At 43.3% G+C, this 26,290-nt stretch overlaps 1 protein-coding gene across 3 annotated transcripts in view; it reads left to right on the plus strand.

Moving 5' to 3' along the window:
- The window catches only part of acox1 (acyl-CoA oxidase 1, palmitoyl), a 30,996-nt gene that overhangs the window by 1,990 nt on the left and 2,716 nt on the right, over nucleotides 1-26,290 (plus strand). Inside the window, exons 1-11 of one of the 3 annotated variants that reach the window (XM_045706191.1) lie at nucleotides 7,530-7,690; nucleotides 10,858-11,018; nucleotides 12,839-12,946; nucleotides 14,776-14,895; nucleotides 15,008-15,123; nucleotides 16,584-16,753; nucleotides 18,134-18,296; nucleotides 19,475-19,665; nucleotides 25,008-25,184; nucleotides 25,440-25,545; nucleotides 25,722-25,865. In XM_045706191.1, coding sequence (XP_045562147.1) covers nucleotides 10,904-11,018; nucleotides 12,839-12,946; nucleotides 14,776-14,895; nucleotides 15,008-15,123; nucleotides 16,584-16,753; nucleotides 18,134-18,296; nucleotides 19,475-19,665; nucleotides 25,008-25,184; nucleotides 25,440-25,545; nucleotides 25,722-25,865 — 1,410 coding nt within the window. In that variant the 5' untranslated portion in view covers nucleotides 7,530-7,690; nucleotides 10,858-10,903. Of the gene's footprint in view, nucleotides 1-7,529; nucleotides 7,691-10,857; nucleotides 11,019-12,838; nucleotides 12,947-14,775; nucleotides 14,896-15,007; nucleotides 15,124-16,583; nucleotides 16,754-18,133; nucleotides 18,297-19,474; nucleotides 19,666-25,007; nucleotides 25,185-25,439; nucleotides 25,546-25,721; nucleotides 25,866-26,290 lie in introns of those variants that run through there. The other 2 variants (XM_045706183.1, XM_045706187.1) reach the window with 2 other exon arrangements.

Raw genomic sequence — 26,290 nt, forward strand, 5'->3', positions numbered from 1 at the left:
ATGGGCGGCAGGTAGCCTAGCGGTTAAGAGCATTGGGCCAGTAACCGTAAGGTTGCTGGTTTGAATCCCGAAATATGGCGATATGCCCTTGAGCAAGGCACTTAACCCTAATTGCTCCTGTACGTCGCTCTGGATAAGAGAGTCTGTTAAATGACGTCAATGTAAATGCTATGGACCTGCACATCACAACTAGAAATGTGAAAATCGCTATAAGGTTTTGTCCATAGAGTTGTCTTCCTGTCAGCTAACCTGTTAGGTGTAATGACCGATGCAGGTGAAAGTAATGAAAGGTGAGTAATTGAAGATAATTTGGGCTAGTTTTGTTAATTACAAGCAGGATTTGGTTTCACTGGACTGTATGAATTCTGTAAGGGTTTGGGATGATCAAAGCAAACGTCATACTTCCTGGTATCCTCCAGTCATCACTCCTTCACACATTTCATGTTTTTTTTCTCCTTTTCTTTCTTAACATTTCACAGAAAGTTCTAATGGAAAACACAGCATGACAAACATCGATGAGGTTTCTCATGCTTGTTTTGAGGTTTGAAGTGCAGATGGCTGTATTGATGCGGCTTTGTACACACTGAAGCAAAACACAGCATTTGCTGAAATTACACAAACAGTCTCTAAGCCTTTTACCTATATACTAAAGTCTTCTTCACATCCCATGCTAATGTATTGCCTGCTATTAGCCCCACGAGTAATTGCGTTGTCATCTTACGAGGAGTTTGTTGGTCTCTTCCTGATCAAAGTGTGTTTTATTTATATATATGTGTATATATATATATGTGTGTGTGTGTGTATATGGTGAAGCAATAGGAATGTTACAGTACTGTAGTTTTATGCACTGTTATAGTGTTGCCAATGGGGCAAGACCCTGGCACTCTGCCATGTGGCTATAAAGGTTTGTGTGTGTGTTAGGGATGTGCATGCTTATTCGAATATCTGAACATTAGTATTAGAATACTTGAAAGTATCATTTTTAGCGAGTGGGGGTAATTATATTTTATAATCAAGTTTTGTCACATGCACAAGTACAGTGAAATGCTTAACTTGAGAGCTCTACCCAACAGTACAGTAATAGTACAAAAATAAACGCAACCTGTAAAGTATTGGTTTCATGAGGTGAAATAAAAGATCCCATAAAATGTTCATGCGCACAAAAAGCTTATTTCTCTCAATTTTGTGAACAAATTTGTTTACATCCCTGTTAGTGAGCATTTCTCCTTTGCCAAGATAATCCATCCACCTGACAGGTGTTGCATATCAAGAAACTGATTCAACGGCATGATCATTACACAGGTGCACCTTGTACTGGGGACAATAAAAGACCACTCTAAAATGTACTGTCTTGTCACACAACACAATGCCACAGGGAGCATGCAATTGGCATGCTGACTGCAGAGATTTCCACCAGAGCTGTTGCCAGAGAATTGAATATTTTTCTCTACCGTAAGCTGCATCCAATATCGTTTTAGAGAATTTGGCAGTAAGTCTATCGGGCCTCACAACCGCAGACCACATGTATGGCATCGTGTGGGAGAGCGGTTTGCTGATGTCAACGTTGTGAACAGAGTGACCCGCGGTGGGGTTATGGTATGGGCAGGCATAAGCTACGGACAACGAACACGATTGCATTTTATGGATGGCACATTGCATGCACAGAGATACCATGACGAGATCCTGAGGCCCATTGTCGTGCCATTCATCCGCTGCCATCACATGTTTCAGCATGATAATGCACAGCCCCATGTCGCAAGGATCTGTACACAATTCCTGGAATCTGAAAATGTCCCAGTTCTTCCATGGCCTGCATACTCAGACATGTCACCCATTGAGCATGTTTGGGATGCTCTGGGTTGACGTGTACGACAGCGTATTCCCGTGCCCGCCAATATCCAGCAACGTCTTTAACTCTCATTGTAGTTCTTGTGTGGTTTTTATTTTATTATCTATATTATCACTGCATTGTTGGGAAAGAGCTGTCAAAGAATTTCATTGTACTGTTTTATACCCGTTTTATCCTGTGCACGTGGCGAATAAACGTAACTTGAAACTATACTGAACAAAAATATAAACTCAACAATTTCAAAGATTTTACTGAGTTACAGTTCATATAAAGAAATCAGTCAATTGAAATAAATTCATTAGGCCATAATCTATGGATTTCACATGACTGGGAATACAGATAAGAATCTGTTGGTCACATATACCTTTAAAAAAAAAAAAAAAAAAGTAGGGGTGTGGATCAGAAAACCAGTCAGTATCTGGTGTGACCACCATTTGCCTCATGCAGCGCGACACATCTCCTTCGCATAGAGTTGATTGTGGCCTGTGGAATGTTGTCCCACTCTTCTTCAATGGCTGTGCGAAGTTGTTGGATATTGGCAGGAAGTAGAACACGTGGTCGTACACATGGATCCAGAGCATCCCAAATATGCTCAATGGGTGACATGTCTGGTGAGTATGAATTGTGTACAGATCTTTGCGACATGGGGCCTTGGATTATCGTGCTGAAACATGAGGTGATGCCGTTGGCTGAATGGCACGACAATGGGCCTCAGGAGCTCGTGACAGCATCTCTGTGCATTCAAATTGCCATTGATAAAATGCAATTGTGTTCGTTGTTCATAGCTTATGTCTAACCATACCATAACCCCACCGCCACCATGGGGCACTCTGTTCACAACATTGACATCAGCAAACCGAGGCTGGCTGGTTGGACTTTGCCAAATTCTCTAAAATGACGTTGGAGGTGGCTTATGGTAGATACATTTATGTTAATTTATCTGGCATCAGCTCTGATGGACATTCCTGCAGTCAGCTTTCCAATTGCACGCTCAGTCAAACCATCGGTGGCATTGTGACACAATACTGCAAATTTTAGAATGGCCTTTTAATTGTTCCCATTTAATCCAAGCACCTGTGTAATGATCATGCTGTTTAATCAGCTTCTTGATATGTCACACCTTTATTTTTTTATCTAACCTTTATTTAACTAGGCAAGTCAGTTAAGAACAAATTCTTATTTACAATGGTGGCCTAGGAACAGTGGGTTAACTGCCTTGTTCAGGGGCAGAACGACAGATTTTTACCTTGTCAGCTCAGGGATTCGATCGAGCAACCTTTCGGTTACTGGCCCAACACTCTAACCACTAGGTTACCGGTCAGGTGGATGGATTATCTTGGCAAAGGAGAAATGCTCACTAACAGGGATGCAAACAAATTTATGCAGAATTTGAGAGAAGCTTTTTGTGAGTGTGCAACATTTTTGGGATCTTTTATTTCAGCTCATGACACATGGGACCAACACTATTTTAGTTCAGTATAGATAAATACTTATGGTAATGGAAATCAATCATCAGTGGACAGCAGCGTAATGGTAGTAATCGGATCAATAATCTTTTTTGCAGGAGCGTAAGTTGTCTGAGTGGTTAGAGACTTGTGGATGGTCATAGTCAGTGTGGATATTCTGTAGGAGAGGGAGACCAGTAGTTGTTCACCATTTTAAGTCTCATGGCCAGGGGATAGAAGCTGTTTAGGAGGTTTGTCTGAGCCTTGATGCACCGGTACAGCTTATTGGACGGGAGCTTGGAGAACACTCCATGTCTCGGGTAGCTGGAGTCTCTGACAATTTTTTTGGGCCTTTCTCAGACACCGCCTGGCATGTACATTGTGGATGGCTGGGAGCTCGCCCCCAGGTTTGCGCCGGGCCATCCGCACCACCCTCTGCATCGCTCGTGACCGGAAGGCCCTGCAGTTGCCATACCAGACGGTGATACAACCTGTCAGGATGCTCTCAATTGTGCAGCAGTAAAAGTTCCTGAAGATCTCAGGGGCCAAGAAGCATTGCCGTGCCTTCCTCACGACTGGTCTGGTGTTAGGGGACCATGTTAAGTCCTCAGTGAATAGGACACAGAGAAACTTGACGCTCTTGACAAGCTCCACTACAGCGTCTTCACTGTGGATGGGGGTGTGCACCTGCCCCTGTTTCCTGAAGTCTAAGATCAGCTCATTGGTCTTGCTGACGTTGAGGGAGAGGTTGTTGTCCTGGCACCACACTCCCAGGTCTCTGACCTCCTCCCTGGTAGCCGTTTCATCGTCGTTGGTGATCAGGCCGACCACAGTCGTGTCATCAGTAAACTTGATGGTGGAGTTTGAGTCGTGCGTGGCCACACAGGGGGGGTAAGCACACACCCACTGGGGGGCCCTGTGTTGAGGGTCAGCGTGGCGGAGGTGTTGTTGCCTACTCTTACCACTTGGGGTCGACCCGTCTGGAAATGTTATCACTGAAATGTTTTTTTTTTTCCCAAAATGAAATTAGAATGTGACATTGTTACATACAAGGATATACCATGACATTTCAAATGATTCATTTAATAAAACAAACTTTTCAATGTAGTTTTAATGACGTGTGACCTCCGGTGGCCTTCACGTATGTGTAGCTTGTTTTATGTTGGCCAATCAAAGAGACTCGATCTGTAGCAAGTGGAGAGAGAACTCTCCGTCTGCGCCCTCCATTCTGATCACACACAAGGCCCCTCCGCAGTTGCAGCAATAGAGCGCCAGACTCTCCCTCGCGTAGCAGTGCTCAGCTTTAAAAAAAAAAAAGAATGTATATCCGACAAATTCCTGATACTATTCGAATAGTGAAATGATTTCAAAACCCCATCCCTACTATGTGTGAGTCATGGAGTACTGCTGCAGGACAGCACCATCTCTCTAGGCAGAGCAAAGGTCACATCAAGATTAGAACTGTCTGACTTTTATACTTGACTTGGGCTATTTAAGGCTAAACATACTTGATGAGGTGAATTGGCAGTTTTTATAAGTGAAAGCTATGTCCTACCCTTTCACTTATAAAAGTTAGTTAGTTACATATTAAAGTCCTCAGCCAGGAGCCTATATTTTCTCTTTGTATCTCATTTGATAACATCTATTTCTCAGTATGACAATGATGATGAGCAAATTGGAGATGAGGCAAATCAGAGCACATTTTGTAGTGAAACTAAAGGGATTGGGTTTGTCCAATGTCAATTTTTTTCTAGTGTTAGAGATTCTCTGGTACTTTTTGTATACTTTTTAGCCAGTACTTCTGAAAGTAGTGCTTACGAGCCAAAAGTAAACCCCCCAAAATGGTGTACTATATCACACATGTGCACCACATTATTGCTCTCTGTTACTCTCATGTATGTGTGCGCACGTCTTGCTAGCTGTCACTCAAATGGTGAGGAGCTGAAGCTCATTGGCTAGAATTCTTAATTGCTAGGGGGCTGGCCCATGTGGGGTAAAATGGCACTGCACAGCTTCATGTAGACAGTTGCTTTCAAACTAGGGATTTCGTGGCTAATCGAGGTAAGACAGTAATTCTGATCATAGATTATGCATGTAGAGTTGAAGTCAGAAGTTTACATCCACTTATGTTGGAGTCATTAAAACTAGTTTTGCTACCACTCCACAAATTTCTTGTTAACAAACTATAGTTTTGGGAAGTCGGTTAGGACATCTACTTTGTGCATGACACAAGTCATTTTTCCAACTGTTGTTTACAATTGTTTACAGACAGATTATTTAACTTATAATTCACTGTATCAAAATTCCAGTGAGTCAGAAGTTTATATACACTAAGTTGACTGTGCCTTTAAACAGCTTGGAAAATTCCAAAAAATGATGTCATGGCTTTAGAAGCTTCTGATATGCTAATTGACATAATTTGAGTCAATTGGAGGTGTACCTGTGGATGTATTTCAAGGCCTACCTTCAAACTCAGTGCCTCTTTGCTTGACATCATGGGCAAATCAAAAGAAATCAGCCAAGACCTCAGAAAATTTATTCTAGACCTCCACAAGTCTGGTTCATCCTTGGGAGCAATTTCCAAATGCCTGAAGGTACCACGTTCATCTGTACAAACAATAGTACGCAAGTATAAACACCATGGGACCACACAGCTGTCATACTGCTCAGGAAGGAGGCGTGTTCTGTCTCCTAGAGATGAATGTACTTTGGTGCGAAAAGTACAAATCAATCCCAGAACAACAGCAAAGGACCTTGTGAAGATGCTGGAGAAAATGGGTACAAAAGTATCTATATCCACAGTAAAACGAGTCCTATATCGACATAACCTGAAAGGCCGCTCGGCAAGGAAGAAGCCACTGCTCCAAAACCGCAAACTATGGTTTGCAACTGCACATGGAGACAAAGATTGTACTTTTTGGAGAAATGTCCTCTGGTCTGATGAAACAAAAATACTGTTTGGCCATAATGATCATTGTTATGTTTGTAGGAAAAAGGGGGATGCTTGCAACCCGAAGAACCGTGAAGCACGGGGGTGGCAACATCATGTTGTGGAGGTGCTTTGCTGCAGGAGGGACTGGTGCACTTCACAAAATAGATGGCATCATGAGGGAGGAAAAGTATGTGGATATATTGAAGCAACAGCTCAAGACATCAGTCAGGAAGTTAAAGCTTGGTCACAAATGGGTCTTCCAAATGGACAATGACCCCAAGCATACTTCCAAAGTATTGGAGTGGCCACAGACCTATAGAAAATGTGTGGGCAGAACTGAAAAAGCGTGTGCAAGCAAGGAGGCCTACAAACCTGACTCAGTTACACCAGCTCTGTCAGGAGGAATGGGCCAAAATTCACCCAACTTATTGTGGGAAGCTTGTGGAAGGCTACCCAAAATGTTTGACCCAAGTTAAACAATTTTAAAGGCAATGCTACAAATTCTAATTGAGTGCATGTAAACTTCTGACCCACTGGGAATGCGATGATAGAAATAAAAGCTGAAATAAATCATTCTCTCTACTATTATTCTAACATTTCACATTCTTAAAATAAAGTGGTGATCCTAACTGACCTAAGACAGGGCATTTTTACAAGGATTAAATGTCAGGAATTGTGAAACTGAGTTTAAATGTATTTGGCTAAGGTGTACGTAAACTTCCGACTTCAACTGTATGAACTACACATTGACACATCTAGCCCAAAAGGGAAGGTTTAAAGAAACATACTTAGTGGTCTTCTACGACCCAGAGCATGTCTTTAAAGGGGGGATACTGCAAGATTCTGTCAATTAAGTGTTTTTTTTACTTACCCAGAGTCAGAAACTTGTGGGTACTATTTTTAAGTCTCTGCGTGCATTATGAAGGACATTTACAGGTAGTTTTGCGAGCCAACGCTAACTACCGTTAGCGCAAAACTGGGAGTCTATAGGTACAGTAGCTTATGCTTGCGTACCTATAGACTTCCATGATTGATTACCAGAATCTTGCAGAATCCCTTTAACAAATAAAAAGCCTTGCTTTTACAGTAAGGTCATGTTGACACTAGTGTCAACCCTATACCTGGGTCCTTTTTAGTAGGCACGAAACACTTTGCATTTTAGTTTTCCATTTCATTCTTATTGGACAAGTTTAGGTAGATCCTCCCCCTTTTTTTTTTTTTTTTCACGAGTATGACCACAAACCTGCTGAGTGGTCCCGCCCAGTCTGTCCATCCGTCAACCTGTGTGTCTCCCCTCCCTCAGCGTGTTTCGGGGCCACCATCACGAGGCACTGGGGCTCCACTTCGTCATGTTCCTCCCCACCCTGTACACCCAGTGTAACAAGCAGCAGTTCAAGAAGTGGGTCCCCCTGGCCGAGTCCTTCAAGGCCCTGGGCACCTACGCCCAGACAGAGATGGGGCACGGTCAGTCCCCATACAGAGAATATATAATAATGATAACGTAGAATCACAATTTATACAACATAAAGTGCTTGTGCAATTGTGTTAACTAGCTAGCTAAGTATATGTTTGAATTATGGAATGGGTCACAGGGATGCTTAGGGATGGACAGTTATCGATCCTTGACGTAATATTTTCTTTTAATATTGTTTTCAAATCATGGGGTGGACATTGTGATTGAAAGTGATTATTTGTAGGTGTTTGACAGATCACTGTAGTTGTTTGTGTAGACAAAATGTGCCCAGACTGTAGGCATAACTCAATAGTTATTAGCTAAACTGAATAGCCAAAACTAATATGCAGGATTCAAAATGTCATGATTGCCGGTCTGTTTTTCGAGTCCTTATAACCTGCTCAATACCTTGGACAAAAGGAACAATTGAAGGACAAAACAAAATTCCTAACATTGCGCTTAAACAATATTAAACAATCCATTCCCGTCTAGTTTTTAGTTTCATTCCATTCCTCAAACCTCTTATTTCCTCTCCTGCTGCTAGTAGTGGCCTATTAGCCTAATGAGTTGTTTCCAAGCTTATGTCAGTTAATTCTGATTGCTATTAAGTCTTGATTTTACCCTACTCCCCATTTTTTTTTCTTTGAATCTAGTCTACTCATTACAAATGATTAACCCTAACACTGTAGAATTGAGCTTTTTTAAGCAAATTACCTAACATTCTGAATTGTGCATTTGAGTGGATGGATGTAGGCCTAATTGTTTGGCTGTTTGTGAATTTATAGCTTGGATGAATGAATATAGGCCTAACAATTGTTCTTGTCTGTCGAAGTCTCAACTGATAGAGAAGACACACTGTCCTGCCAAAGAACATGCAGTGTGATTTGAGTTTCACATCCCTGAATATCCCATTGTTAATCTGAAAGCAGAGAAATCTGTGCGATGTAAGACAATTTTTGCCATACCAGATGTCTCTTGTTGCCAATGTTTCACTTCTATGACGCTGCGAAGTGGACATTATTCACGATCACGTAACCATGGCATTTCCATGACAATACTACTCTAGGGAATGTCTAGGACTGGCTTTAGAGAATTTTCTGAAGGCCTTCTTTTTTCAGAGTTCTGGTCTGGTTCACTTCTTCTCAGCAACTCGCTAGCTAGGTTTCCATTAAACTTTTCAAGTGATTTTTGTGTCAGAATTTTTAAAAGTTTGCATAGAAAATAGACACAATTACCTGCTGTCTTGCGTTTCCATTTTAATTATCTTGTGTCAATAAAAACAGCTGGATTAAATGACCTCACACCTCAACAACAAAAAATCTGCAAAACCTTAAAGTGCTGAGTATAAATGTCGTGGTCAGTGTCTCCATTACCCAATTTAGGCAAATTGCACATTGGCAACACCCTGTATGCCCTCCCACCTATCTGTTTCATGTCTCAGGTAGCCCGTGAAAGCCAGCATCAATAGAATGCAATAATTTACAAATATTTTCCATATTCTAATAATTTGCATGTGCCAATGTATCTCCACTGTCCGTGCCATGGTGAAACTTGCACTCCTGTAGATCGGAAATAATTGGATGGTGAAACCTGCCAGCCAACCAGAAAAGCAAGGTTTTAAGTAATTCAGGCCCTCTTGAAAGTCAGGATAATCCTTTTCCTGCAAAGAAACATTATTTGTATAGTTACGTGATGACGTCACATGCCCGTGTACCTTCAAATTTGTGACAATCGGCATTTATTCGAAAAAGACTGGTTTCGTCATTTGTCGCAATGAAGAAGGTTCGACAAAATAAATATCCACCCGTGGAACCTATAAAAATGTTGCCGATCTTTAGAAAATGTCTCCTATATCTATTAATAATAATTAGGTAGGTGTTTACGTTTGTCCTATTTCGTACATGTAAAAGTGTGTACGTATGTGTGAATTGGAAATGAGTTTGTTTAGTTTTATTTCACAATCCCTCCGACACCCTCAGAGAGTGGGGTCCCGGCCAGGGATCAGCCATTATTGACAGTGACCCTGGAGCAAAAGTGCCTTGCTCAAGGGCACATTGGCAGATTTGTTTCACCTAGTCGGCTCGGGGATTTGAGCCAGTGACCTTTCGGTTTTTGACCCAACAGTCTTAACCGCTAGGCTACCTGCTGTCTCCGTAACACGTATCGCACAGATTTTTTTCGCGACGTTGCTTTTGTCGAATAATCCTGGGTCAATAAAAAACAGCCTATTGTCTTAACCTTAAATGCCCTTACAACTGCTTCACCCTTCCTTATAAACTAAAGCAGGGGTAGGCAACTGTGATTCTGGAGTTTTACAGGCACTTCATGTTTTTGATTTAACCAACCTGGAAGACCAATGACTGAATTAGCTCAATTGGTCAGGTGTGGCGCATACTGGGAACAAAATCCTGCAGTCCCTGTGGCCCTCCAGGAACAGGGTTGCCTACCCCTGGACTAAAGAGTCTGCTTTAAAACTGCTAGTTGCACTGCACTAGTTGGTAGCATTAGCATAGACAGATGTATTGGTTGTCACACATTTGACATTTTACTACCTCAGGGTTGTGTTCATGAGGCCATGCAATCACAACTTTTACAATGGAAAACTAAATTGGCCATTTGTTAATGGAGCAAGTCCAGTGTGTCCTTGTGTCAGTTTTCTTCCCTTGGGTGCCTAATGAACACGTCCCAAAGTTTTCCTCAAAATTCATTTGGAATTGAAAATGTTTTTTCAGTGAAATGAGAGAGTACAGGTTACACTGCTTTTGGAAATTAACATTTCAGGCAAGTAAATGAAGTGTTGCAACAATCATGCATGAGAAGGTTATTTTGAATGAATGAACTTACGATTCTAATCAGTTCTCCGCAGTCAACAATTTGCATGACCAGCTCAGTTAATTTTTCTATATGAATTCTTGCACTCCTCCCCATCCCTTCACCCATCCCTCCATCTATTCATCCCTCATCCATCCTTTCTGCCCCCAAAATGTTATTTACCAACACTTCTAATCCCATCTTTTCCATCTATCTCTCCATTATCATTTACCATTATACGGTCTATTATTCTCCCTTGGCTATACCTTATTTTGCATGCCCCCCCAATGTCCTATCCTTCCTTTACCCTCTTCTCCCTTCAAACTACCCTCCTATCCCCTACCCCTTCCTCTTGGCGCTGCCCCAGCTGTGTGCACCGTGGGCGGTCAGAGCCGCTGGACCTCCACCTGGGAATGTTCCTGCCCACCCTGCTGAACCAGGCCAGTCCTGAGCAGATGGAGACATTCTTCATACCCGCCTGGAACCTGGAGATCATCGGCACCTACGCACAGACAGAGATGGGCCACGGTAAAATGCCAAACAAACCGTACCTGATCACCAACCTCCGGTCACCCACATGCTCTGTGGAGTGGACAAGAGATGCATGCCCAACCTCTTCGACATTTGAGTCGAGCCACCAGAAAACTCTCCCATACTCGTTAGGGAATTTTGCGTAAAAACGTCTCCCCAGACAGAACGTTTGTGTTGTTAAAGGTCCCATGCTGCCGTTTTTATCTCAATATCAAATTGTTTCTGGGTAACAATTAACTACCTTAGTGTGATTGTTTTCAATGGTCAAAAATAAACAGAAATGGCTTCTTAGCAAAGAGCAATTTATCAAACAAGATTTTTGCTAGCACTGTCTGGGAGTGGTCTTAGTATGGAGAGGGATACTCAAACGAGCTGTTATTGACAGATGTTTGGTACTAATTTACCGCCTGATGTCACCAGGCATTCCAGAACTCCATCCCACCAAAGCAGGATGACATTTTAGGCTGTCTTTTCAAACAGCTCTTGCACTAAAAGGGCATTATCATTTTCACAATTTCACAGTATTATTCCAACCTCATAGTGTGGAATTATATATAAAACACAGGAATCATATTTTTGACTGCACTGGGCCTTTTTTTTAAAATGCTATAAAAAAAATAAGGAAATTTCACTCTGGCTTTTACGCTGACTAAAACCACTAATACTGGCTGGCTTGGAGAGTGCGTGTTGTGGCCGAACGGCTTCGCATTGGCTTCCCTTTGGAATGTGCTCTGCCCCTGGTTCTCACACAGTCTTGTTGCCAGCCGCGGTGAATGTGCATGTCCACTTGTAAAGCACCCTCAGTGACATCCTTTCCAAAACCAGTTACCCTCCATCCGCCTCTGTCGCTTTTGTCCCCCTTACAGTGTTTGGAAGTATATTGAGTTTAAAGACAGACAACCTACGTCCTTCGTCACATCTATCTTCACTGTATAAACGTAATAGGGCTGTCAAACGATTAAAATAATGTGAGTTAGTGGCGTTAGTTATAGGCATACTATGTTTTGATTGTAAAGGAAAGAAACACAAAATAATCGATCAAAAATGGTTCACCATAACACAAAAGTCACTGAAACATACAGCTGGCAATTGAGTCTCAATGTTTAAGTAGGCCTACTCCCTCTTATCAATGTTCTTCATTCGTTCCAATTTCTAATTGGAGAATTGACTATAGGGGGGGAAAAGAACGGGCTCTATGGATACAAAGAGCATTTAAATCTGTCCAACAATGTTATGAGTTCCACAGAAGACTAACAGCTCAGCCAGGTCTGAGTTGATGTAGAATATAATACAGCTATTAGATCTAGCCTAGGCTACTGGTCCATGTTCTTCATGAACTAGTCACAACCTGCTGCTGCTACTACAACTGGGATCATTGTTTAAATCTTTTGACCTGAGAGATAAAACAGTAGCAAAATGAACAGCATAAAACATGTCGGGTTAACTTTGACAGCCCTAAACCGTACACAAATTGTAAGAAATAGATTGGATTTTCTTTGGTTTTGAACTGTCAAACACCTACAAAGCTTTTCCAACTATAGAATATAAATTTATTTTGCGTGAGGGAACTGGTTAACAAAAACAAAAATGCTTCAAAGTAATACCACTAGACACAACAAATAGCTTTATCTTACAGCAGTAAATATATTAAGTTTGAAGTTGCATTATTATTTGAGATTGAGAGTAGTCTTGTGTCAGGTTTGCACTGCATAATATTAAAATGTCAATGTGCTCCTGCCATAACTTAGTGATAACTCTCTTTCTTTGGTTTTACGTGTTGTGTGTTTGGGGGATTTGGTGTCTTTCTCGTTGCCTAGGCACCCACCTCAGGGGGCTTGAAACCACGGCAACGTATGACCCGGCCACCCAGGAGTTTGTCATGAACAGCCCGACCATCACCTCCATCAAGTGGTGGCCTGGGGGACGTGAGTACACGCACACACTTTAGCTTCAGGGCATGGCCGATACACATACAGTGCCTTTCGAAAGTATTCAGACCCCTTGACCTTTTCCACATTTTGTTAAGTTACAGGCTTATTCTAAAATGGATTAAATTGTCTTCCCCCCCCCCAATCTACACACAATACCCCGTAATGACAAAGCAAAAACAGTAATTTTTTTTATTATTATTATTTTTTTTAATATCACATTTACATAAGTATTCAGACCCTTTACTCAGTACTTTGTTGAAGCACCTTTGGCAGCGATTACAGCCTCGAGTCTTCTTGGGTATGACGCTACAAGCTTGGCACCTGTATTTGAGGAGTTTCTCCCATTCTTCTCTGCAGATCCCTTCAAGCTCTCAGGTTGGATTGGGAGCGTTGCTGAACAGCTATTTTCAGGTCTCCAGAGCTGTTCGATCGGTTCAAGTCCGGGCTCTGGCTGGGCCACTCAAGGACATTCAGAGACTTATCCTGCGTTGTCTTGGCTGTGTGCTTAGGGTCGTTGTCCTGTTGGAAGGTGAACCTTCACCCCAGTCTGAGGACCTGAGCGCACTGGAGCACGTTTTCATCAAGGATCTCTGTGTACATTGCTCCGTTCATCTTTGCCTCGATCCTGACAAGTCTCCCAGTCCCTGCTGCTGAACAACATCCCCACAGCATGATGCTGCCAACGCCATGCTTCACCGTAGGGATGGTGCCAGGTTTCCTCCAGACGTAACGCTTGGAATTCAGGCCAAATAGTTCAGTCTTGGTTTTATCAGATCAGAGAACCGTGGTTCTCATGGTCTGAGAGTCTTTAGGTACCTTTTTGGCAAACTTCAAGCGGGCTATCATTTCAAATCAAATGTTTTATTTTATTTGTCACATGCACCGAATACAGCAGGTGACCTTACAGTGCTTCAGAGATGATTGTCCTTCTGTAAGGTTCCCCCATCTCCACGGAGGAAATCTAGAGTTCTGTCAGAGTGACCATCGGTTTCTTGGTCACCTCCCTGACCAAGACCCTTCTCCTCCGATTGCTCAGTTTGGCCGGGCGGCCAGCTCTAGGAAGAGTCTTGGTGGTTCCAAACTTCTTCCATTTAATAATGATGGAGGCCAATGTGTTTTTGGGGACCTTCAATTCTGCAGAAATATTTTAGTACCCTTCTCCAGATCTGTGCCTCAACACAATCCTGTCTCGGAGCTCTACGGACAATTCCTTCGACCTCATGGCTTGGTTTTTGCTCTGACATGCACTGTCAACTGTGGGACTTTATATAGACAGGTGTGTGACTTTCCAAATCATGTCCAATCAATTGAATTTACCACAGGTGGTCTCCAATCAAGTTGTAGAAACATCTCAAGGATGATCAATGGAAACAGGATGTGTCTGAGCTCAATTTCGAGTCTCATAGCAAAGGGTCTGAATACTTATGTAAATAAGGCATTTGTTTTATTTTTCAAAAATTTGCAAAAATGTCTAAACCTGTTTTCACTTGGTCATTATGGGGTATTGTGTGTAGATTGCTGAGGATTCTTTTTTTAAATACATTTTAGAATAAGGCTGTAATGTAGCAAAATGTGGAAAGTCAAGGGGTCTGAATACTTTCCGAATGCACTGTACAATCAAACCAATCCCCAGTTAAGTCTGTGGACTTAGCTTCTGAAGAAAACAAATTCCACAACATTGCTGAACAAGATCAAACCATTTACTTCTGATTATCATTGTAGTGTGGACTAGAGACTTAAATGACTGCCAAATGATTTCAATATAATTATTTTAATAGTGAGAATCTCTCTCGCTCTCTTGCTTCCCCCCCCTCGCCCCCCAGTGGGTAAGACGTCTAACTACGCCATAGTTCTGGCCCAGCTCCACACCCAGGGGAAGTGTCACGGACTGCAGGCCTTCATCGTACCTCTCCGCAGTATGAACACACACATACCACTGCCAGGTACTTTACATACTGCTGTGCTTGTGTCAAAAAGAGTGTGTCTGTCTGTGTCTCTGTATGTAGCGTTGGTGGTAGCCTACTGTCTAATGAACTCACTCTCTTTCTCTCTCAGGTGTGGTGGTAGGGGACATAGGACCCAAGTTTGGCTTTGATGAGGTTGACAATGGTTACCTGAAATTGGAGAACGTACGAATTCCTCGCGACCACATGCTGATGAAATATGCAAAGGTGAGTGACTGGGCAGTTAAGCACATTTCAAGGAGACACTTTTCTTTTGTTTCTGTTGGTTGAGTCTAATGCTGTCACAAAGCTTAGATTTTAAGGTATATTGTATGCATATTCCTCACAGAGTGTATACTTACTACCTGATTGTCCTAGAACTGTATACCACAGACCAGGGAGGACGATTTAAAAAAAATAAAAATAAATGTATGAGCCATATTTCTATTAAAGCATATTGGATGACTGTCATTCATATTCCATTCACCCAGCTTAACGTAACATCGATAGGTTTAGGCTACTACATGATACCCGACTTTTCCCTATACCCATCCTATGAATGAAAGTTTACAACGTAGGTGCACACAGGTGGAGCTACATTTTTGTAATCAAGGTGACAGACCGTGACAAATTCACTACCGCCTTGCACGCTCTTGCCTGCATCTAGCTGATCTAAGGTGTAGTCATTAGTCCAGCAGTGGCAAACGAGTTTATATAGGACAAATTCTGGTATTTTATCCCGTTCCGTTTGCTTCAGTTTAAGAAACATTTTTCAACAGAATCGGCGGAATGAATACACCACTGATCACACACAAACAGCTCACTTTCATAGCAGCCACATAAAAACAGCATGATCACTTTGCTTATTGTATTCCTTCTCGCATATTAGTCTACATAGCTACTAGAACTAACGCTTTAGTAAACCCGCTACAATCATGCAGTACAGTGTGCAGTCAGCGAGCAGTTTAGTAGTTAAACCGGTGGGCCCCGGTGGCAATAAATTAATAAAACTAAAAGCTTACCTTGACTTGGAAGAGTGCCAGTGTTGGATAGGATAGCCATAGCTAGCTAGCTAACATAGAATCTGTTTCTGTTTGAGCCGGGTGTTTGAGTAGGCAAAACTAGCTAGCTGCATTAGCTAGCTAAGTGAAAAAAAATACAATGACATATAACTAGCTCTCTCTATCTCCCTCTCTCCACCTTCATTAAAAAAATATATATTTGTTCAAAGCTGTTCAACTATTGTCTTTCTTTGAGTCAATTACTCACCACATTTTATGCAGCGCTAGCTAGCTGAAGCTTATGCTTTCAGTACTAGATTCATTATTTGATCGTTTGATTGGGTGGAAAACATGTCAGTTCATGCAGCAAGAGCTCTGAAGTTGTCATAATTACAGTGTGAGTCTATGGAAGGGGGTGAGAACCATGAGCCTCCTGGGCTTTGTATTGACGTCAATGTTCCCAGAGAAGGACAGAAACTAGCTGTCCTCCGGCTACACCATGGTGCTACCCTACAGAGTGCTGTTGCGGCTACAGTCCAAAAAAGTGTGTTTTAATCAATTATTTGTTGACGTGAAGAAATTTATTATAGTTTCATTCTTAAAAAAAAAGATTCACTGAGGAGGATGGTCCTCCCCTTCCTCCTATGAGGAGCCGCTGCCACAGACCGTATGTATTCTCCCCACCAGGTGGAGGCAGATGGTACGTACGTGAAGCCTCCCAGTGCCAAGCTGACCTACGGCACCATGGTGTTCATCAGGTCCATGATCGTGGGGGAAGCGGGCCACGCCCTCGCCAAGTCCTGCACCATCGCCATCCGCTACAGTTCCGTACGGCACCAGTCTGAGATACGCCCAGGGTCAGTTGTAGCTCTGTACACACCAGGGTCATGTTCAGTAGGACAAACTGTAGCAAAAAGTTTTGAGACGGAAATTGATATTCTTATTGTACAGATACTACTTTCCTGTGTTATGCTTTGGTGTGTTTCCATCCGTTTGGTGCCTAATGAACATGACCCTGAATACACACACATACTGAAAAATGCACTACTGTTAAAAAGTTTGGGGTCACTTAGAAATTTCCTTGTTTTTGAAAGAAAAGCAACAAAAAAATGGTCCATTTTTAAAATAACATCAAATTGATCAGAAATACACTGTAGACATTGTTAATGTTGTGAATGACTATTGTAGCTGGAAACGGCAGATTTTTTTATGGAATATCTACATAGGCGTACAGAGGCCCATTATCAGCAACCATCACTCCTGTGTTCCAATGGCACGTTGTGTTAGCTAATCCAAGTTTATCATTTTAAAAGGCTAATTGATCATTAGAAAACAATTTTGCAATTATGTTAGCACAGCTGAAAACTGTTGTGCTGGTTAAAGAAGCAATAAACCTGGCCTTCTTTAGACTAGTTGATTATCTGGAGCATCAGCATTTGTGGGTTCGATTACAGGCTCAAAATGGCCAGAAACAAATAACTTTCTTCATCCCGGAGTCGTCTCAAGAGGTGACTCCGGGATGCTGGCCTTCTAGGCAGAGTTAATCTGTCCAGTGTCTGTGTTCTTTTGCCCATCTTAATCTTTTCTTTTTATTGGAAAGTCTGAGATATGGCTTTTTCTTTGCAACACTGCCTAGAAGGCCAGCATCCCAGAGTCGCCTCTATACTGTTGACGTTGAGACTGGTGTTTTGTGGGTACTATTTCATGAAGCTGCCAGTTGAGGACTTGTGAGGTGTCAGTTTCTCAAACTAGACACTCTAATGTACTTGTCCTCTTGCTCAGTTGTGCACCGGGGCCTCCCACTCTTTCTATTCTGGATAGAGCCAGTTTGCGCTGTTCTGTGAAGGGAGTAGTACACAGCGTTGTACGAGATCTTCATTTTCTTGGCAAAAAGCCAAGGGGGTGAATACATTCGCAAGGCACTGTAAATAGTCAAAGGAATACAAAAATACTCACACATACTTGCGCACATCCATACACAAGTAACACACTCAGACACAAACAAGAATAGAAAGCAAAGTACTTTAACCCTTACCATTTTAACAAAATCTATACTCTTATTCTAATTGTGTGAGAGCTGATGTAGATAGATGTTACATAGAGTTCGGGTAGATATTAGGAAGCCTTATTCATATAATATCTGTATCTCAATGTTCTTCAAAGACTAACATATAAAAGATCGCAATCGAACCGTTAACCTTACATCTGTCTATATTCTTATTTTGTGGTTTCTCCAGGGAGGCGGAGCCCCAGATCATGGACTACCAGACACAACAGTACAAGCTGTTCCCCCTGCTGGCTACAGCCTATGCCTACAAGTTTGTTGGTCAGTACATGAACCAGGTCTACCACCGCATCACTGGAGACATCAGCCAGGGAGACTTCAGTGAACTACCAGAGGTACTTACAGTAAATACTAGCCTGAAATCCAGAATCTGTTTTGCTAACATTCCACGCCTTGTACTCCGTGTCATGCTATACAAGGAGTGGAATGATAGCTAAACAGACTGGTACCCAGGCTAAGTAAATACCTCCCCTTGATATACTACATGATGAAAGAAGGCTGGCTATGGCCCAGAGTTTTTTTTTTCTTTCTTTTTCTTCCTAACCACGTGACCTGACCAGGAAAAATGGGAAAACACTCCACTCACTGAATAGTCTTGAAATGTTTAATCCATTTTAAGCGGCTGAAGTTTAATGGAGGTGTTTTGACAACAGGCTTCGTCGGTGTTAATTCTTTAGTCTAAGACGTTGGGGGAGGGACGGTGCTAAGCTGACATGGAATTGTTTTAAGATGGTCATACTATGGATCATTTAGCTATTTGATTTTGAATTTTAAACAATTATTTGATTAAAATATTTAATTTGGCCTTTGCTACTAAAGCACATAGAAACACATTGAATAACACATTCATAATGTGAAAAAGGACAGTCAAAAAATGTATCATAAGAAACGAATTGTCTTTTTTATATATTTAACCCCTTTTTAGGGTAGGCACAAACGTCCTTCAAACTTTAATTAGTTTTTTTAAACCGGTAATGGTTACCTTCAAACGAGTTTGTAGCCCAAACGGTTTGGGCGCTACCACACATCAACGTTACAGACGAGTCTTCTGACATTTCTGGGGGGTGGTAGAGCAAAACGAAGAACGTGAGAGTCTCCGCTTTCCATAGAGTGGTTCAGACGCTACAGATTTTTTCGTGAGAAGACCGATTTTCGGGATGTTTCATGGTCTGACAAACACCACTCTAGCTCTGAAACCTTCAACCGCAGAAGTGAGACACTGGAGGAGGCGGTGGATTGAGACACATCCAATGCAAAAAACATATCTCTAGCTTAAACTGACAGGTTTTTTTAATGTGGATTTTTTGTTGTTGTTATGTAACTTAGACTGGCGCACTGGTGCGTCAATCAACTCTAGGGAGTTAAATGAAAGATCCTCATTCATATTAAAAATTACATCATTTTTAATTTGCTGCTTTTTCTGTGCCAATATAACTGTACCCTGTGCCCATCCTCTACCATCCTGTGTCAATATAATTGTATAACCCTGTGCCATCGTCTGACCTGTACCCAGCTCCATGCCCTGTCCGCGGGCCTGAAAGCCTTCACCACATGGACGGCCAGCGCGGGCATCGAGGTGTGTCGCATGGCGTGTGGTGGGCACGGCTACTCCCGCTGCAGCGCCCTCCCAGACATCTATGTTACCTTCGTGCCCACGTGCACCTACGAGGGAGAGAACACTGTCATGATGCTGCAGACCGCTAGGTAGGTACACACGTACATTTGCACACGCACGCACACATGCAAACGCCCACTCACACACACAAATATAAGACACAGATATGACACAAACACACACCCTGAAATGACACATTCTTTCCTTGCTGAATCAAAAACATCAGTTAGTCACATTATACAGCTCACACAAACACACATTAAGATGTATTCCAAAACGTCAAGTCAGGGCACATAAGCCTAGTATTAAAAGCTATGTGTGATATTGCGCCCTGCACATCAAAGGTAGTAATTATCAACAAAGCATCGATCTAACTGTCTAAATGTTTTTGGGAGTGTGTTCAGTGTAAGCACTGCTAAGTGTGAAGTGTACGATGGAAAGGGTGAGGAAAGTAGTTGAATGGGAGTGAGTGAGACTAGGACCAAATGAATGGGTGTGTATGAGTTTTTATGTACTTAGAGCTGGGTGGTAAACAGCGTTTTACTATATACCAGTATTAATGCATGGACCGGTTTGGATTTTCACCTTACATAATGGTATTTCAATGCTTGCTTTGTTAAGTGTAATAACTGAGTGATGAAACTTGAAAAATGAAAGCAATTGTCCATTCTTACTGCCAGTAAGAGACTGCTAACAGTTGAGATCTGATCATTTGCTAGCGAGAGCTTCAGGTGCGCACATGTCATTTTGTGCGATGAATAGGCTAGTGTCTGTGAGGCAGTGGGGGTGCCAAAAGCACCTTAGAAATCACCACAATGCCCTTTGTGGCGAAAGTAAAAACTGCCATGGAATCCATTGAAAATACATGGTCAGAGGAGTATTATTATTTTCATAAAGGAAAAGTTACTTTTTCACAATAGAGGCATACAAAGACAAAACAAATATTTTACAGTGTGGAAATGATAGCAAATGAGTGAAGGAAATTGATGAAAAGGCTGGAATTAGTTTGGTTTTAAGTTTGTTTTATACAATCAATCAGGAGAGAGAGCCCCATTTAAAACCACTTAGAATGTATTTGTTCCCACCCTAGGATCATGCATGACTCAATAAGCATATGTACCGTACATTCCGGACTATAAGCCGCAACTTTTTTCCCAGCTTTGAACCTCGCGGCTTAAACAATGACGTGGCTAATATATGGATTTTTCCCGCTTTCAATTTTTTTTCTTCTTTTTTTTCAAAAAAAATCATTCTGTGACGTGCTCAGTTTTTTGGCGGCATGAAGCTTTCATTAGACCAATGAAATTGCCGAACGGGTTAAGATCAAACAACTTTTTTTACTGTTTAGATTAAATTGAGCGCTCTCAAACTTCCCATCATTCTGATTACGGTAGTCATTTTACATTTACATTTAAGTCATTTAGCAGACGCTCTTATCCAGAGCGACTTACAAATTGGTGCATTCACCTTATGATATCCAGTGGAACAACCACTTTACAATAGTGCATCTAAATCTTTTAAGGGGGTTAGAAGGATTACTTTATCCTATCCTAGGTATTCCTTAAAGAGGTGGGGTTTCAGGTGTCTCCGGAAGGTGGTGATTGACTCCGCTGTCCTGGCATCGTGAGGGAGCTTGTTCCACCATTGGGGTGCCAGAGCAGCGAACAGTTTTGACTGGGCTGAGCGGGAACTGTGCTTCCTCAGAGGTAGGGGGGCCAGCAGGCCAGAGGTGGATGAACGCAGTGCCCTTGTTTGGGTGTAGGGCCTGATCAGAGCCTGAAGGTATGGAGGTGCCGTTCCCTTCACAGCTCCGTAGGCAATCACCATGGTCTTGTAGCGGATGCGAGCTTCAACTGGAAGCCAGTGGAGAGAGCGGAGGAGCGGGGTGACGTGAGAGAACTTGGGAAGGTTGAACACCAGACGGGCTGCGGCGTTCTGGATGAGTTGTAGGGGTTTAATGGCACAGGCAGGGAGCCCAGCCAACAGCGAGTTGCAGTAATCCAGACGGGAGATGACAAGTGCCTGGATTAGGACCTGCGCCGCTTCCTGTGTGAGGCAGGGTCGTACTCTGCGAATGTTGTAGAGCATGAACCTACAGGATCGGGTCACCGCCTTGATGTTAGTGGAGAACGACAGGGTGTTGTCCAGGATCACGCCAAGGTTCTTAGCACTCTGGGAGGAGGGCACAAGGGAGTTGTCAACCGTGATGGCGAGATCATGGAACGGGCAGTCCTTCCCCGGGAGGAAGAGCAGCTCCGTCTTGCCCAGGTTCAGCTTGAGGTGGTGATCCGTCATCCACACTGATATGTCTGACAGACATGCAGAGATGCGATTCGCCGCCTGGTTATCAGAAGGGGGAAAGGAGAAGATTAATTGTGTGTCGTCTGCATAGCAATGATAGGACAGACCATGTGAGGATATGACAGAGCCAAGTGACTTGGTGTATAGCGAGAATAGGAGAGGGCCTAGAACAGAGCCCTGGGGGACACCAGTGGTGAGAGCGCATGGTGCGGAGACAGATTCTCGCCACGCCACCTGGTAGGAGCGACCTGTCAGGTAGGACGCAATCCAAGCGTGGGCTGCGCCGGAGATGCCCAACTCGGAGAGGGTGGAGAGGAGGATCTGATGGTTCACAGTATCAAAGGCAGCAGATAGGTCTAGAAGGATGAGAGCAGAGGAGAGAGAGTTAGCTTTAGCAGTGCGGAGAGCCTCCGTGACACAGAGAAGAGCTGTCTCAGTTGAATGCCCAGTCTTGAAACCTGACTGATTAGGATCAAGAAGGTCATTCTGAGAGAGATAGCAGGAGAGCTGGCCAAGGACGGCACGTTCAAGAGTTTTGGAGAGAAAAGAAAGAAGGGATACTGGTCTGTAGTTGTTGACATCGGAGGGATCGAGTGTAGGTTTTTTCAGAAGGGGTGCAACTCTCGCTCTCTTGAAGACGGAAGGGACGTAGCCAGCGGTCAAGGATGAGTTGATGAGCGAGGTGAGGTAGGGGAGAAGGTCTCCGGAAATGGTCTGGAGAAGAGAGGAGGGGATAGGGTCAAGTGGGCAGGTTGTTGGGCGGCCGGCCGTCACAAGACGCGAGATTTCATCTGGAGAGAGAGGGGAGAAAGAGGTCAAAGCACAGGGTAGGGCAGTGTGAGCAGGACCAGCTGTGTCGTTTGACTTAGCAAACGAGGATCGGATATCGTCAACCTTCTTTTCAAAATGGTTGACGAAGTCATCCGCAGAGAGGGGGGGGGAGGGGGAGGAGGATTCAGGAGGGAGGAGAAGGTAGCAAAGAGCTTCCTAGGGTTAGAGGCAGATGCTTGGAATTTAGAGTGGTAGAAAGTGGCTTTAGCAGCAGAGACAGAAGAGGAGAATGTAGAGGAGGGAGTGAAAGGATGCCAGGTCCGCAGGGAGGCGAGTTTTCCTCCATTTCCGCTCGGCTGCCCGGAGCCCTGTTCAGTGAGCTCGTAGTCGAGCCACGGAGCAGGAGGGGAGGACCGAGCCGGCCTGGAGGATAGGGGACAGAGAAAATCAAAGGATGCAGAAAGGGAGGAGAGGAGGGTTGAGGAGGCAGAATCAGGAGATAGGTTGGAGAAGGTTTGAGCATAGGGAAGAGATGATAGGATGGAAGAGGAGAGAGTAGCAGGAGAGAGAGAGCGAAGGTTGGGACGGCGCAATACCATCCGAGTAGGGGCAGAGTGAGAAGTGTTGGATGAGAGCAAGAGGGAAAAGGATACAAGGTAGTGGTCGGAGATTTGGAGGGGAGTTGCAATGAGATTAGTGGAAGAACAGCATCTAGTAAAGATGAGGTCAAGCGTATTGCCTGCCTTGTGAGTAGGGGGGGAAGGTGAGAGGGTGAGGTCAAAAGAGGAGAGAAGTGGAAAGGAGGCAGAGAGGAATGAGTCAAAGGTAGACGTGGGGAGGTTAAAGTCACCCAGAACTGTGAGAGGTGAGCCATCCTCAGGAAAGGAACTTATCAAGGCGTCAAGCTCATTGATGAACTCTCCAAGGGAACCTGGAGGGCGATAAATGATAAGGATGTTAAGCTTGAAAGGGCTGGTAACTGTGACAGCATGGAATTCAAATGAGGAGATAGACAGATGGGTCAGGGGAGAAAGAGAGAATGTCCACTTGGGAGAGATGAGGATTCCAGTGCCACCACCCCGCTGGCTCGATGCTCTAGGGGTATGCGAGAACACGTGGGCAGACGAAGAGAGAGCAGTAGGAGTAGCAGTGTTATCTGTGGTAATCCATGTTTCCGTCAGCGCCAGGAAGTCTAGGGACTGGAGGGTAGCATAGGCTGAGATGAACTCAGCCTTGTTGGCTGCAGACCGGCAGTTCCAGAGGCTGCCGGAGACCTGGAACTCCACGTGGGTCGTGCGCGCTGGGACCACCAGGTTAGAGTGGCAGCGGCCACGCGGTGTGAAGCGTTTGTATGGCCTGTGCAGAGAGGAGAGAACAGGGATAGACAGACACATAGTTGACAAGCTACAGAAGTGTTGTTTCTTGTATTATTGTCTCTTGTGTCTTTAGAGAACTGTTTCACTTTGATATCCTTTTTCTTCTGTCCTGATTTTCCCTTTCTTTTCTTCTGTTAACTAGATATTCTTTGTTGTTCTTCGTTAGGGAGCTAGCTTCTTCCAAAAGAGACCCTAGCAACTGCTTAGCAACTGGTAAACAATTCAGCTAGCTAAGATAACTACAATTTTATGAAAAATATTTATTTTTCAAAAGCCTATCTTTGTTTGTTGCTTGTTTTTTCTCCTCTTCAGTCTTGCAGTTTTCTTTTGCTTTTTTCCGATGTACTTCACTCTAAAAACCATGTAAATTTCAATATTTGTAGGAGCTCATTTTTCAGCTGCTGCTGCTCAAATTGGAGTTCCGGAACATTTTGTCACCCTCATCATGGCAAAGACACGGAGAAATGCATATGATGCAGCTTTCAAGTTGAAGGCGATTGATCTGGCTGTTGGAAAAGGAAATAGAGCTGCTGCACGGGAGCTTGGTCTTAATGAGTCGATGATAAGACGTTGGAAACAGCAGCGTGAGGAATTGACTCAGTGCAAAAAGACAACTAAAGCTTACTGCTAATTTTTTTCTTTTTTGTTACAAGCCGTGTTTTGTTAAAGCCTGTGTAAAGTTCATTTGTTTCAATGTACCGGTAGGCACCTGCGGCTTATAGACATGTGCGGCTTATTTATGTTCAAAATAATATTATTTTTTTAAATTCAGTGGGTGCGGCTTATATTCAGGTGCGCTTAATAGTCTGGAAGTTATGGTAAAACTTTTATTATACCAAAACATAAAATACCGTCAAAAATGAGAAACATATATGATATTTTGGCCATATCGCCCATCTCTACTTTGTGTGTGTTCTTGTCTGTGTGTGACCTTTGTGCCCATCCATCGTCTTGCTCACGTGTTTGCATCCCTCACTCCCCAGGTTCTTGATAAAGAGCTACCGGCAGGCGTCGGCAGGCCACCAGCTGAGTGGCATCGTGTCCTACCTGAACGAGTCAGAGCGTAGGCTGCAGCCCCAGTCTGTGTCCTCCCGACCCACTGTAGTCAACGTCAATGACCTGGCCAGCCTTGTGGAGGCTTACAAACTACGAGCAGCCAAGTAAGTGGGCCTACAAGATAACCAAAATGTAATAGATCCCATTTAGATATTTGATCTTCGTTAAGTCCCAAAGGGCTGTACATTGTATGGCAGAGACTTTTAATCAGAGCAATGTGGTAGTTGGTGCCAGGCAATGCAATGGGTTGAGCTAAAATGGTCCACCACACAACGAATTGTACTTGTATTCTATAGACAGCCATTCGTCAGTTTTTGTTTAAAGGTTTCCTATGTCAATGCCTCTCTGTGTGTCTTTAGGCTGGTTGAGATGGCAGCTAAGAGTATTCAGCAGGAGCTACAGAAGAGAGTCAGTCAGGAGGATGCCTGGAACAACAGCGCTATAGACCTGGTCAGAGCCTCTGATGTAAGTTACCTTACCAACCTGGGATATGGAATGTGTTGTTTTTTGGGAGGGAGCCCCCCCCCCCATCCCTCCTATCTCTTCCCCTCTGCTTCCCTCTTTCAATTTCCTTTTCGTCCTCTCTCTGGTCCTCATTTAACTCTCATCCATCTCTTCTCCTCCTCCCTTTCCATCTCCAGGCCCACTGTCACTATGTGGTGGTGAAGCTGTTTGCAGCTAAGCTGGGGGAGATAGGAGACACGGGGTTGCACTCTGTCCTCAGCACCCTGGCCCTGCTCTATGCCCTCCAGGGCATCCAACAGCACAGCGGAGACTTCCTCCAGGTAACCACCACCATGGCAACTGTCAATCACAGACTCCCAGGGGAAAGTACAGGGACTACATACATACTCAAGTTCTTGAAGAACAATATGTGAATTTCAATGCGTCCATAAGTGGGTCCCGTACCAAAGTCTATATTCATTTTTATAACGTCATGTATGATGTTTTAAGCAAGACATGGTATTACACTCGTACTTGCATCACTTATTAAAGGAAGATTATCTTATTTTTGGATATTTAAAAAATAAAATTGTATTAATAACCCCTTCATCACCACACCTCTTTGGAGGACAAATATATTTTAGTAACAGTAATACATTACCAAACATAAACACTTTAATCCCACCCCTCAGCCACTCAGCCCATCCCACCTATCACCATAGACCACCCTCGTTTGGTTTCTATGTGCCATATATTTTCAATTGTG

This window comes from Salmo salar, chromosome ssa02 (genome assembly GCF_905237065.1).
Source record: "Salmo salar chromosome ssa02, Ssal_v3.1, whole genome shotgun sequence".
NCBI lineage: Eukaryota > Metazoa > Chordata > Actinopteri > Salmoniformes > Salmonidae > Salmo > Salmo salar.